The following is a 12,984-nucleotide window of genomic DNA, read 5'->3' as shown; positions in this document are numbered from 1 at the left end:
TCACATCTGAAGTCACATCCCCTATAAATGACATCTCTTTGTTCCCACTATAGATTTTCCTTTTGAGATCTCTAAATTCACTCTCATTTCAGCAAAGTACAATGTGTCTTAAAGGTTTAAAATACCGAAGTTTCTTCTCATTTGATTAGAGGGGACTTTATTGTCTGTGTCCTTGAAGAGAAAGGACATCCGGGTGCTCTGAAGATCAGTAAATTGTACTCAACATTGTCCTTAGGACCTTACTTTTACCATGTCCAAGACAATGCGGAGGTTAGCAAATAAAGGCTACACTCCTCTCCTGGACAAAGAAGATATACTCATATTGTTCTCCTGGAAACATTTTACTTTATGTTGAGAGAATATTTCCACAGAATGTATTTTGTGACAGAGGGGCTAAAAAGCCTTTATTTTGCACACTCATGTTCAATCACTTTATTCAAGATAAACATAAATCAAACTGTAATATTTAAAAACTTTTCCTGGGGTGCCTGGATGGCTCAGTGGGTTAAAGCCTCTGCCTTCGGCTCGGGTCATGATCCCAGGGTCCTGGGATAGAGCCCTACATTGGGCTCTCTGCTCAGCGGGGAGCCTGCTTCCCCCTCTCTCTGCCTGCCTCTCTGCCTACTTGTAATCTCCGTCTGACAAATAAATAAATAAAGTCTTTTAAAAAAATAAATAAAAGCTTTTCCTGTTAAAATCTAATAGAAAGGCATTTATCTTAACATAAATGGCATTTTGAATTTTTACTTTTTTGGCATAAAGTTTGACAGAGCTTAGATTATAAAGAAAAATATGTTCTACTTCATGCTAATTGAGTTACTGTCTCGGTGTTTTGTGTTTTTTTTTCTTTTTAAAGATTTTATTTATTTATTTGACAGACAGAGATCACAAGGAGGCAGAGAGGCAGGCAGAGAGAGAGAGAGGGAGAAGCAGGCTCCCCGCTGAGCAGAGAGCCTGATTCGGGGCTCGATCCCAGGACCCTGGGATCATGACCTGAGCTGAAGGCAGAGGCTTTAACCCACTGAGCCACCCAGGTGCCCCTGTCTTGGTGTTTTTAAGTTACAGCATACTTGGTGCTGTGTGACCTGTGGGGGGAAGAAGAAATAAAATCCTTTAAACTATATCATCGGAGGGGCCTGGGAGGAAACACTACCACTGAAGACTTTAAAATATCAAATTCTTAAGAGAAACAGGATCCTTACCATTGGAGGTAAAGAGAAATCGCTTGTCAGACAGGGAACCACTGCAACAATAAACACAAACAGGAGGAGGTGAGTTGCTCACCTGGATCGCAATGACGGACACAGCACCACAGCCCAGGCACCACAGAACCTTCCCGCACCTCATGGGATCCTCGCCTCACCCTGGCAAGGCTCTTAGCTTCTTTGTCACTGGCCTTCTAGAGAGAAACTCAGCACCATTGAAGGGAAGCAATGTTCCTCAAGCCACCCATGTGGCAAGTGGCCAGGACTGTGAGTCACTGCTGTAGGTTCAACATCTTGCGTGGTTTCCATCATTGCCACATTGTGTGGGGAAGGGAAGTGCACACATACAGTCTCGGGAACAACCTTAAGACCCAGTTAATTAATCCCTGGCATTGGAGGCAGAAAGAATGACAGCCCTGAATGCTCCCATTTGCTTCAGTAGTCGCCCTGATGCACCCCGGCCGCAGTCTATCGTCAAGGACCACGGAGAGAAATGAAGAAGACGGGCCACTTTTTGAAGAATGACCATGTCATTTGTAGGCTGCCTTCTCCACAAACTTTGCTCCTTCCCCGAGGGGTCCTGCCCCAGCAGTGCCACTCTGGGGCAGTCTCAGCTCCGTCTCCCTCCAGTCACGCTGCTCCCTACTGTGGCAAGCGACACACAGCCGTGAGCCATCCCAATACTGGATGACAGGTGCGGCGGGAGAAAACTCACAGCATCTCATGGACCTGGCCTGAGCTGGGCCTCGCCGCTGGGGTACAGTCCCATGGCTGAGCTGGCATTAATCCCTGGGCCTGTGGACTCAGATTTCTACAGAGTGTGGTACTTTCACAGGCAAACATCCTATCGGCCTTGTTCTGCCGCTGTCTCCTTTTGTGGGGAAGAGATTCCTAAGGCCCAAGACCATATCTACCTTTTTGTAAATCCCTTACCAACTCAACAGCATAAAAATACGTAGAAAATCCAGAGTTCTCAAGATGAATCTTGCGTGCATAGTACTCACTATATTGATACTAGAGAAAGCCCAAGAGGTAGATGTCACTGCTGTGCTCAATTACTTTACAATCTGAGAGTACTTCTTGTTCTTTAAATGTTTAACTCTGAATTATATCCGGCAACCATGGACAGAAAGAGTCCTTAACGTTGAAATCCTTGGAGAACCGAGAAAGCGTCTGGACAAGAGTCTAAGAACCTTCCCATCAAAGCTCTTGTGGCTGTTGTCGTTTCAAAGTACCACGCAATCTAACTCCCTGGAATGGACGTTTTCATCCATCTTCCTTGTCCACTCTCCAGTGGAGACTCCACAGCCCTACCATTCTGAATAAGGTTCTTTTATAACCTCTGCACTGACTAAAGCGCAGCCACCCATCACTTCTCCCGGGAAAAGGCAGACCCATGGGGGGCCCAGCACTTGCCACAATTCACGATAGCACCAAAGCTGGGGAGAAGATCCAGCTCTCCTAAGTTTTAAAGAAAGGTTCACCTTATTCACATTCGAAGTTTCATTAATTTATTTAGAGCCTCTATGTGACTGCTTTTTCCATTTTTTCTCATGTTCCTGCACTAAGTATTACACTTAAAATTTTACCCAAATAAAGTCACCTGATATCAGGGTAACTTGGAGGACCTCAACTTGCTCCCACTGCCACAGGACACTAAAATATTTGTTTGGCTGTTGTTGAAAAAGAGAAGTTAGGGAAAGAAGGATAACCGTGGAGTTAGCCCTGGGAAGACACTGCCAAGGAAGGCTCTGCTTGGAACAGCTCTCTGCCTGGCTCTTCTCTGTGATCAGCTGGAATACGTTTTTTCCATTGCCCTCTAGTAAGCTAAGTACAAGCCCTCAGAGAATTCTATCGGTAAATGAACCTCCTCTTTTAGAAACAAAGGGGTTCTGAGGCAGTCACATATCAGGGTGAATGAATTCGGTCTGATTACTGGAGTTGCCAGCCTTCCCCGAGGGCTCTCCAGAAGCAATCAGGAGGAGGCTGATGTAAACCAAAAGAAAGGCCTTCCCTGCTGGTGGTGTGAGCCTTCACCCTCGGGCTGAGGTCAGGCTCTCTTCCTGATTCCATTCTGGTCTCCTCAAATCAAGGAAGTGACCCGACCCGGATGAATCCCAGAAGAACCCTAGATATTTACTTTAGGGACTCCTTCTTCCTCAGCGGCAGCGCTTCCTTCTGTGTTTTTTCCTGAACACCAAACAATCATGTGTGGGAACAGAAGTTCAATGACCGCAGGCGCACTGCTTCCCCCACAGCGAACCAGCACATATCAAAACAGCTGCCCCCCAAAACCTGGGAGTTGGGATGAGTGCAAGAGATGTGTTCACATGTCACTTACTCCTCTCTGCTCAGGACAAAGAGCCAGAGCAAAATCAGAGCTAGAAGGAAGAAGGGACCTTGAATTAATTCTGGACTTTCTCTTCTCACCAAAACAAAAGTCCAACAATTTGTTCAAAAAAACCACATGCAGTGTGAAGTAAAACTCTTCCTCATTCATTCAAGGTGGACACTTCTGGACTCTTCTCTTTGCACCAACATTTAATTTCCAATTACATAAAGTGACTTCATCTCTATCAAGCCCAGAAGTAATTAAGAATATGTCTACTTCTCTTTGACTATTTAAATAATTGCTTTTTCAAAAGTAAAATAAAATCCTAGTAGTACAAGCTCAACTTTTTATGATCCTATTTTTCTACAAAAGAAGCATCGAAATGTATACAAACATAGGCAAGAGATTCCTAAAAAACAGATTTAAAACCAGAGCAATTCTTTGCTCCTATCCGGAGATGCGGTTCCCAACAAATCCAGGCCACAGCACGGCATATTCCTGAAATAGTGCCCTGGTGTCAATATATCAGACCATAAAAAATGTAAACAGAAACAGATCCTCAAAAGTCAAGATCAAGCTGACACAGCTTAGTGTGTATAAGTCATCACTTTTATTATAAATCGGAATATAATATTTATGTTCCAAAAACCTTGAGGCAAATACATAAGTGAAAAAATATATGTACGTACATATGTGGCACGTATGTATATATAATACATACATGCATATATTTATATATAGTACATAACGTATAAACGCATACATGTATGTATAAAATATATGTGTGCATACATAAAATTAAATATAATACACACATATATACATTTTATTTATTTGAGTAAGGATTTTACTTTCTAAAGGTACTCTGTTACTAAGCTTTTAGATCTTAAATTTGGGACTGATTTGTCTTTGAATGTTCACACAATAGGAAAAGAACACTTTGGGGCCTCTCAAAGCTAAAAGTCTTATCCAGGGGGAAAGGAGAGGGGAGTCCTACCCATTGTAAACAAGGAACACAAAGACAGAGCGGTGAGCCTGCCCATCAGAGGGCAGACCGCATGCACCCAGTCCTTAGTGGATGGCTGCCTTCTATAGATTATATACAGCATCGCTTGCGTGGCTTCTGAAAGACATGGACTGGAAAACCCTGTCCAGTTACCCCACCTGCAGCCCCGACTCAGGAATGCCCATGGGAGCTCTGCCTTTTCCCTCAGCCACCCGCCAGCCAGGGCCCTGGACGCACGCGTGGCGCACTCACTGCCACAACTCCTCTGTGTCCCTCTCTGGGCTTTGACTCTGCTCTCGTGTCCCCATATGCCTGGTTCCTGCCTCCCACCAAACCCAAGACTTGCCTCTTTCATGAAGGTAACCTAACCAATTTCTCCCCCAACTTCAGCCATGGCTTCCAAATCCCTTCTCCTGTGAACTTAAGACAAAACCTCAATCCAGATATGGGTGTTGGTCCTTAAGTTCACTTATGAGTTCATCAACTGGTTCTTTGGAACTTAAGATACATTTTCCCAAAAAACAGTATTATAACTTAGAGTCAGAATCCCCATTTGAACTACAATATTACTAAACTAAGCTGTAATATATTTAAATAAAAAGCAGAAGGGGAAGGGAAAAAAACCCTACTGTATAACTTTCTCAAAATGACATCAGAGTCACTGTATTTATGCTAACCAGGGAAGCTATCAACCCCCTTATGTAATTTCTTTTCACCAGTTGAGATGGTCCACACCCACTGGGAGAACAGAACAGAGAAACATGATTGTGTTCTTTCTGCACATGAGCAGGGACCACAGCAAAATGGCAGGGTAGGGGGTTAGAGTGGGGATGGTTGGTGGTCTGCACATGGTCTAGGGAGTGGTAGAGGATACAGGCCCTGACTTCCTTTTTCTTACTTCTGGATCCTGAAATGCCTGTGGTCTCTCTTGTGCCGTATTTTTGGGACCAAGACTATGTGACAACCTGTCCAAAAACACGGGGTCATGGTAGCAGGAAGACATTTCTGGGGCCGATAGGGAGGGAGCGAGAGGTAAACATAGTGGCTTGAGGATCACCATTCTCTCACAAGGCATCCACCCGAGGACAGCCTCCCTCTAGCCCATTCCAAGCTGCCTGTTTCTATGGGTAGACAACCTGGACCACAAGGCAGGCTTGTATTTAGTTCTAACAGCTCTTGTTTTCTACTCCAGAAGCTGAGGAAACCTAAAAGCATTAAAAGCTCAGGTTGAAGTGTTTAAAACAATTGAACAATTGACATACTTTTTTCTCATGAAGCTGAAAGAGCAGAGGATACCAGCAAGCAGAGAGGTGTATGTTAACAAAAGCCCTCTTTTTTTTTCACTTCCCAACTATTACTCATCACTAGGAGCTTGTCTCTAGGGGATCTTCTGGGGAGCTTGGCAGTTCTATGGAGGCTTATTTTAGTTCCCCGTCTCCTTCAGTACCTTTGGCAATATTGCAGATAACCAGTAATTTATTAAAACTGGGAAAACTGAAAACTGATTGCCTTTATTTTCTCCTCCCAAAGAACCTGAGAGTAGAAACATTCCTTTGCTCCAGACCTTCAGAGATGTGCCATTTCAACTCACTTGTCTGCATAACCAGTGAGCGTCTTTACTGTTGGGCTGATCTTCCACAAAGACACCGTAAATGCTGCTTGAAGCACTCACACACATTCTTTGCAGCTGACGAACCCTTGGTATCATAAGCCCACTGTCCCTTCCAAACTGTGAGCTGATAAATTATGCCTTTGGGGTTACCTTCTACTCAGAACAAAAGACAAAGTACTTACTCTTTTGAGAGCACACCGTTGGCCAGGATTCCTTCATATCGACTTAGCCCTTTGCGCTGAAGCACGTTGATCTGACCGCCCAACTCGTCTGCAATGATTCCTGCATGGATGGCGGCTTTGCACAGTAATGAGGTCTGAAATACAGCAACGTCATCACTCACGGCTACTCAAGAACACATTTAAAATATGGTGGGAGGTTTCCATCTTCTTATAACATGTGGTCAGGATCCTTATTTGACCCACGACATTGCTACATTATAATTCATTTAAATAAAAAGTAAAAGAGGAGGGGAAAAATTATTGTATGGCCATCTCAAAATGACTTCGGAGTTCCCACATTTACACCAACTTGGGCACCCATCCACTAGAGAGGGAAGTAGGTAATTTACAGTCGTGGTGGCCCCCCCAGGAAATAACGCCTCCCAACCGTCACGCCCCCGTGTAGGTACTCCAATTGATGGCATGGACCTCGTAACTTGCTTGGTTCTGCTGCAGATGACACAGCCCAACTAACTGCCACACATGTCATCGTGGCCACCTTTGACCCTCTGGCCCCACCTGATGTGCCACATGACCGCAGGAGCTCTTGTAGACAAGGGGAGATTAAGAACTGACGAGTCCAACCTGCTGACCCACACACTCATCAGCAAATAACACGGCTGAGGAAGGAATAGCAGAGGGAGAGGGAGAAGCAGCTCCCAGTTGAGCAGGGAGCCCCATGCTGGGCTCCATCCCAGGACCCTAGGATCATGACCTGAGCCGAGGGCAGGCATCCAACCAACTGAGCCATCTAGGCACCCCCATGGCTGCAATTTTAAGCCATGAAATTTTGGGGTGGCTGGTTAAGCAGGAACAGATAACTCCTCAGTTTCTTACATCTGCTTTCCCAGATACACCAAGGATTATTTGAGAATGTGAACCTTCCATACCACAGTTTCCTTTTATAATTAATTCAGAGATTGAACAAGGCACCAAAAAACAAAACAGTGATGTCAACCACAGAATATTAAATGGAACAAAAAACTTCACAAAGGTCTTAGAGCTATGAGAATGAGCAACCCAGAGCCCACAGCCTCCATCTCATTTCCCGAGTCTCTTCTGGAAGCGTCAAACAGCTGGCATTTGCTCAGTCCTCCAACACTGCTGCCTGGAGTGACCAAGCAAGCGGGAGCACCTGACCGGCTGGTTAGCAGGTGACCCTGGGACTGGAACTGGCCCACTGGCAGTGGGGCTGGGGTAGGACTGGAACTAGTTCATGAGGTGCCCAGGCCCCGAGGTCCCTGTGGGCACAGACCTGTGCGGGGAGGTGATTAGGCAGTCAGCCCAGGACTGAGGAGCTGAGGAACAGCATTTTCTTTTTTTTTTTTTTTTTTTTTAAAGATTTTATTTATTTATTTATTTGTCAGAGAGAGAGAGAGGGAGAGAGCGAGCACAGGCAGACAGAATGGCAGGCAGAGGCAGAGGGAGAAGCAGGTTCCCTGACGAGCAAGGAGCCCGATGTGGGACTCGATCCCAGGACGCTGGGATCATGACCTGAGCCGAAGGCAGCTGCTCAACCAACTGAGCCACCCAGGCGTCCCAGCATTTTCTAAATAAATTGTAGCAATGCCTCACTTCTCCATGATGGCTAATGCCAAACTGACAAAAGCAGCTCATGAAATTGTGTCTCAGTAAGTGGACTTGGGAGTTTCTCTTTGTGTTAATGATAACACTGTTGCCTTAATTTGCCATAGAACAATTCTCTTGGATTAAGGTTATAATATCTGGGGCACCAAGGAGACCAACCATATTTTGTAATAACATGGTTGCAATGAAATTGAAAATTTCTGTGTTCTTTAATTGAGAGAGCATATATTTCCCAAACTAGATTAAATCTGGAAAATGAGTCAGGTTTGCAATAATGACTATCACAGCCAAAAGAGGGGAAGAGTTCCAGACAGAAAAGAAATATGAAAATGCTAAAAGAAAGATGCAGATACTACCCTCCTTGATTTTGGAGAAAAAAAGAATTAGAAGATGCAAAAAAGATAATGATCTTTAAACTAAGTAGGCAGCTTGTGGGTGTTTTTTGTTTTTTTCTGGAATGTTCTTTTCTTAAACAGGTTTGTTATCATTGTTTTAGATTCCTGGGATACAAAATGCAGCTGCCAATTGTAATGGAAAAGCTCTGAATTTAAATTTGGTAATTTAGCTCATCATCCTGGCTTTGCCTCTAACTCTACCAAGTGTGACTAAGTCATGTCACTACTCTGGACCTGGCTTCCCAATTCCTCTGTATAATAAAAAGGCTGGACTGCATGATGTCTGGTATCTTTTCTAGTGGGTGTCATCTTGTGATTCTAATGGGCCCCCTATGTACCTACTATAGGGTCCACACACACCTGCCCAGCTCTCTCAGCCCCAAAATGAAAAACAAATTGGTCCAGTGGTCTACTGGGCAGATAATCCCACTGTCCCTGGGATCATCCATCTTCCTTGGAATTTGTTCTGGGGATGGGATGGTCTTTATCCCAGGAGCCCTGCCTAGTGGGTAGCTTTCACTGGACTTGGCATGTCCAAGGCCTCCTTGGTTACAAAAGGCCAGGTTCACAGGTCAACAAGCAATAGGACCTAATACAAGCATCACGGGCCAACATACATTCCCATTCTCCACAGTGACCACTATTGAGGGACCCCAATGGTATGTATATAACCTTTTCATGGAATTTATTCAATTGCAGCTCATGTTTTCTGTAATATCAAACGTGGGCCATAGGATACAACTTCAAGAGACTAACCACCAGATCTGGCTTTTACAGTATTATGATAAAATTATTAGCCCTTCCCAGGATTGTTTCCTTAAAAAAAAAAAAAAATCCCTCTCTTAGCCAACCAACTTAAATAAAACTGATGTTCACTTAAATTGGAGATTTTTGTTATTAATCTTAAAAATTTACTCTCACTGAACTTGACCCTTAAAAATTCCCTTTTGAAGAGCAGCAGAATTTATACTTTGATTTTCTAGCTATTTTCGAGGTCCAAGCCTTGCTGATATGTAAATATAGGAAAGCCATCTCACTGGTCTGTTTTATTTTTTTTATTTTTTTAAGATTTTGTTTATTTGACAGACAGAAATCACAAGTAGGCAGAGAGGCAGACAGAGAGGCAGACAGAGAGGAAGGGAAGCAGGCTCCCTGCTGAGCAGAGAGCCCAATATGGGGCTCGATCCCAGGACCCTGGAATCATGACCCGAGGTGAAGGCAGAGGCTTTAACCCACTGAGCCACCCAGGCGCCCCTCACTGGTCTGTTTTAATTAGTGAACTGCACTCAAATGAAATGATTTAAATGTAATTCTGTAGGAAAGGAAACGCAACAGACACTGAGAAGAACACCTGCCTGGCTCATGAAATTTCAGGTTGATGGTATGAACGACTTCTGAAGTTCACTAAGCCATAAAAGATGGCCAAATAATCAGCATGAAATAAGACTGCATCAACTTTCAAAAAAGTTATCAAATCATCCCAAAACTGGAGCATTTTCTTATCTTCCTTTAGGAAAAGTCAACTTATACTAAAAAGTATTAATACAGTATTAAAATAAAGTTTAATGTAAGACTAAATAATTTAGCTTGCATTTAATAAAACATGAATAAAGCACATATCTTAAAATGATGGTAAAATGTTAAATTATAGGACACCTAGATGGCTCTGTCGTTTAAGCATCTGCCTTCGGCTCAGGTCATGATTCTAGGGTCCTGAGATGGAGTTCTGCATTGGGCTCCTTGCTCAGCGGGGAGTCTGCTTCTCCCTCTGCCTGCTCTCCCCCTGCTTGTACTTTCTCTCTTTTTCTCTCTGACAGATAAATAAATAAAATCTTTTAAAAAAAAGTTAAATTATAAAAATGTAATTCCACATTCTATCATATGAATTGTTCCTATGTTGCTACAGTCTTTGTAATTACCATATTGGCAACATTTTCTTTACAAAACATGCATTTACTGTAGAAATGTTGGAAAATATTTTTAAAAAGTCACTCATACTGCCATCACCTGGAGACAGTCATGCACGATTATAATGTATTTCCCTCTGGCTTTCTGTGGGTGTACAACAGGCCTGGCTTCTCCTCTTCTCCTCCTAAGCCAGGAGCACACTGTGCACTGTCTTCCTTTATTTTAAAGTACTTCTTGAATATTTGGGGTGAATGGAGAATTTACTAAAACAACTTATTAAGGGATGTCTTCCACTTAAAACCAGACGGTACAGTCAGCAGGCTTGGGAGAAGGTGCCAAGAGAGAAACTGTCCTGGGGGCTTGTTATTTCTGGTCTCCAGGTGAGGCAGGTCTCAAAGAGAAGCCCATCCTACGTAATTGGCATGGGAAGCACATACTAATATAGAAGTCAGGGAGGCAGAGTCACATAACCTCAAGAATTCAAAAAGACCGTTAAAGTTCTCTACTGATATTCCTGACAGTTACTTTCTCCGCCCCACAGCACCTTCCCAGACATATACGGGCCATATTGGACAAATGGTTGTAACACTCACACTTGACACTTGAAGGGACTAGAGCTCACCATTTCTTAAGACATCTCATCCCACCTTACACTGCTCAGTTCTTCCTCGTATGCAACTGAATCTGGCGTCTCTATAACTCTCATCCTCTGATCCTAGTCCTACCTTTTATAACAACATAGAATGAACCAATCCCCTTTCTGTCATTGTTCTTTAAGACAATGTATTTCTTTCCTGAGATGGAGCACCTGTTTTGTTAACAGCTTCTCTAGTAACTTGTTTTACAGATTCTGTCATCCTGACCTACAGAATATGCTTTGGTTTTGCAAAGATGATTCCAGGAAGGACATGCCACCACTGAACACATTTCCGAAGATGAAGGCACCATGGAGGACAGACTCTAAGATACCCTCCAGGATGCCCGCCTCCTGGCATTCTCCCACCGTGAAATCCCTTTCCGTGTCGGTGGGACCCGCTGCCTTCTTCTACTAATTGCACATAGCAAAGGTGATGGGATGCCACTCCCAGGATCACATTACATAAGGCTATAACCTGTCTTACTAGAAGGCTCCCTTGTTAGGAGAGTCTGCCTGGGTGGCTTTGAAGAAGCAAGAAGGGACGTCAGGAAGGCCCAAATGGCAAGGAGCGGAGGACAGCCTCCAGCCAAAATCCAGGAAGAAACCGGGGTCTTCCGTTCGACAATCCATTAGTAACTGAGTGCTGCCCACACCACGTGAGCTGAGAGGCAAAGCGGAGCCTCAGATGAAATGCAGCCCCAGCTGACATCTTGGATGCACCCTTGTGAGATCCTGAAGCAGAGAACACAACTAAGCTGTACCCAAACTCCTGACCCACAGAACACAAGAGATAACACATGGGTTGTTTTAATTGAAGTCTGGAGTCATACTGTCATGTAGCAACAGGTAACTCATACAGCCACGATATCAACATATATGAAAAGGCACCAATAAGCCTTCTTGGAAAAGACGAGTTTTCAAAATACAAATTTTCCCTCCAGGTAAAGTCATTCTGAAAGCAAATGATATGAAAAACCAACTCGAGTCGAATAGGAAACCTGTTTGCTAGCACTTACGGATCACGTACTCAGGTCTACCATGCAGGAGGTCGTTTATTTACCTGCTGTACTAAAACACAGAGCTCTGTCAAGAGCAAGCGAGATAAACAACTAAAGCAAGAATATTGCACATAATTTTGAAGTTTCTTGTGTGGATGCAAAAATAACAAAGAGACTTTCTGTTGCTGAGGAGAAAACTATACTTCAACTGTTTATTTCCCTTAATTTTCTGAAGTCATTTTGAAATAGCCTGTGCCAAGTATATCTCAAATTGAGGTATGAGAAATCATTTTAAGATTCAAACAATTTATAGGCCAAATGCATATCCTATGTCAATCTTGCAAATAAAGACAATACATGAAAAAGAAAACAAAGAGCAAAATAGCAAAGTACGCTACTTCCAGAATCAGGATCTATTAAAAGCAAAAATTAAAGCCAGGTCTGTTTCCTGCCTACTGGAGATGAAATTATCCATCTTCTGGAATATGTATGTTTTCTTCGATGCATGAAGACACATGTCAATAACTCTTAGAAAAGTTCCATCACTACACAGATTTTCACATTTCTAATAACTCAAGCTAATTCTCTTGTGCTAGAAACTCAACTAGTTTAAGTAGCAATGTTAATATTCAAAAATCGGATACCAAATTTCCAGGATTAAGATCCGTAAATAGTAAGAAATGAAGGACTGTGTATCTGGAGACAGGATATATACTTTAGCCAAATGACTTCTTAAGAATGTATTTTTCTCTGGGAACAACATATACAACTGGAGAGTCTTGTTCTGCAGAAGAAACTGTGGGTGTAAGGAAGGAAGGACTAGTACAGAAGTGCAGGGCTGCTGGCTTTCCTGGTCCCAGATGCGATGTTGTTACTCTGTGATGTGAACGGTCATGTCCTTGGCTATTACAAGGACCAAAGGAAGCATTAAAATAAAGAAATAAATTACAAAAAAAATACCAAAAAAAAAAAAAAATACCAGATGACCTCTTATTAAAAAAATAGATGGAATTATACTCATAGGTTTTGAAAAGGGTTTTATTTACCATTTCACTTACACCATACTTAAGTGTAAATGCTAAA

At 43.1% G+C, this 12,984-nt stretch overlaps 1 protein-coding gene across 1 annotated transcript in view; it reads right to left on the bottom strand.

The window, feature by feature from the left end:
• LOC111147594 (discoidin, CUB and LCCL domain containing 1) overlaps positions 1 to 12,984 on the bottom strand; it is a 67,064-nt gene that overhangs the window by 9,690 nt on the left and 44,390 nt on the right. Inside the window, 2 exon segments of the mRNA XM_022503720.1 lie at positions 1,203 to 1,243; positions 6,338 to 6,471. Of these exon segments, the coding sequence (XP_022359428.1) occupies positions 1,203 to 1,243; positions 6,338 to 6,471 (175 nt within the window).

Source organism: Enhydra lutris, unplaced genomic scaffold, assembly GCF_002288905.1.
Source record: "Enhydra lutris kenyoni isolate GAN:26980312 unplaced genomic scaffold, ASM228890v2 scaffoldscaffold17, whole genome shotgun sequence".
Classification (NCBI taxonomy): domain Eukaryota; kingdom Metazoa; phylum Chordata; class Mammalia; order Carnivora; family Mustelidae; genus Enhydra; species Enhydra lutris.
Note: the sequence above shows the minus strand (reverse complement) of the source record. Positions and strands in the feature narration are given on the sequence as shown.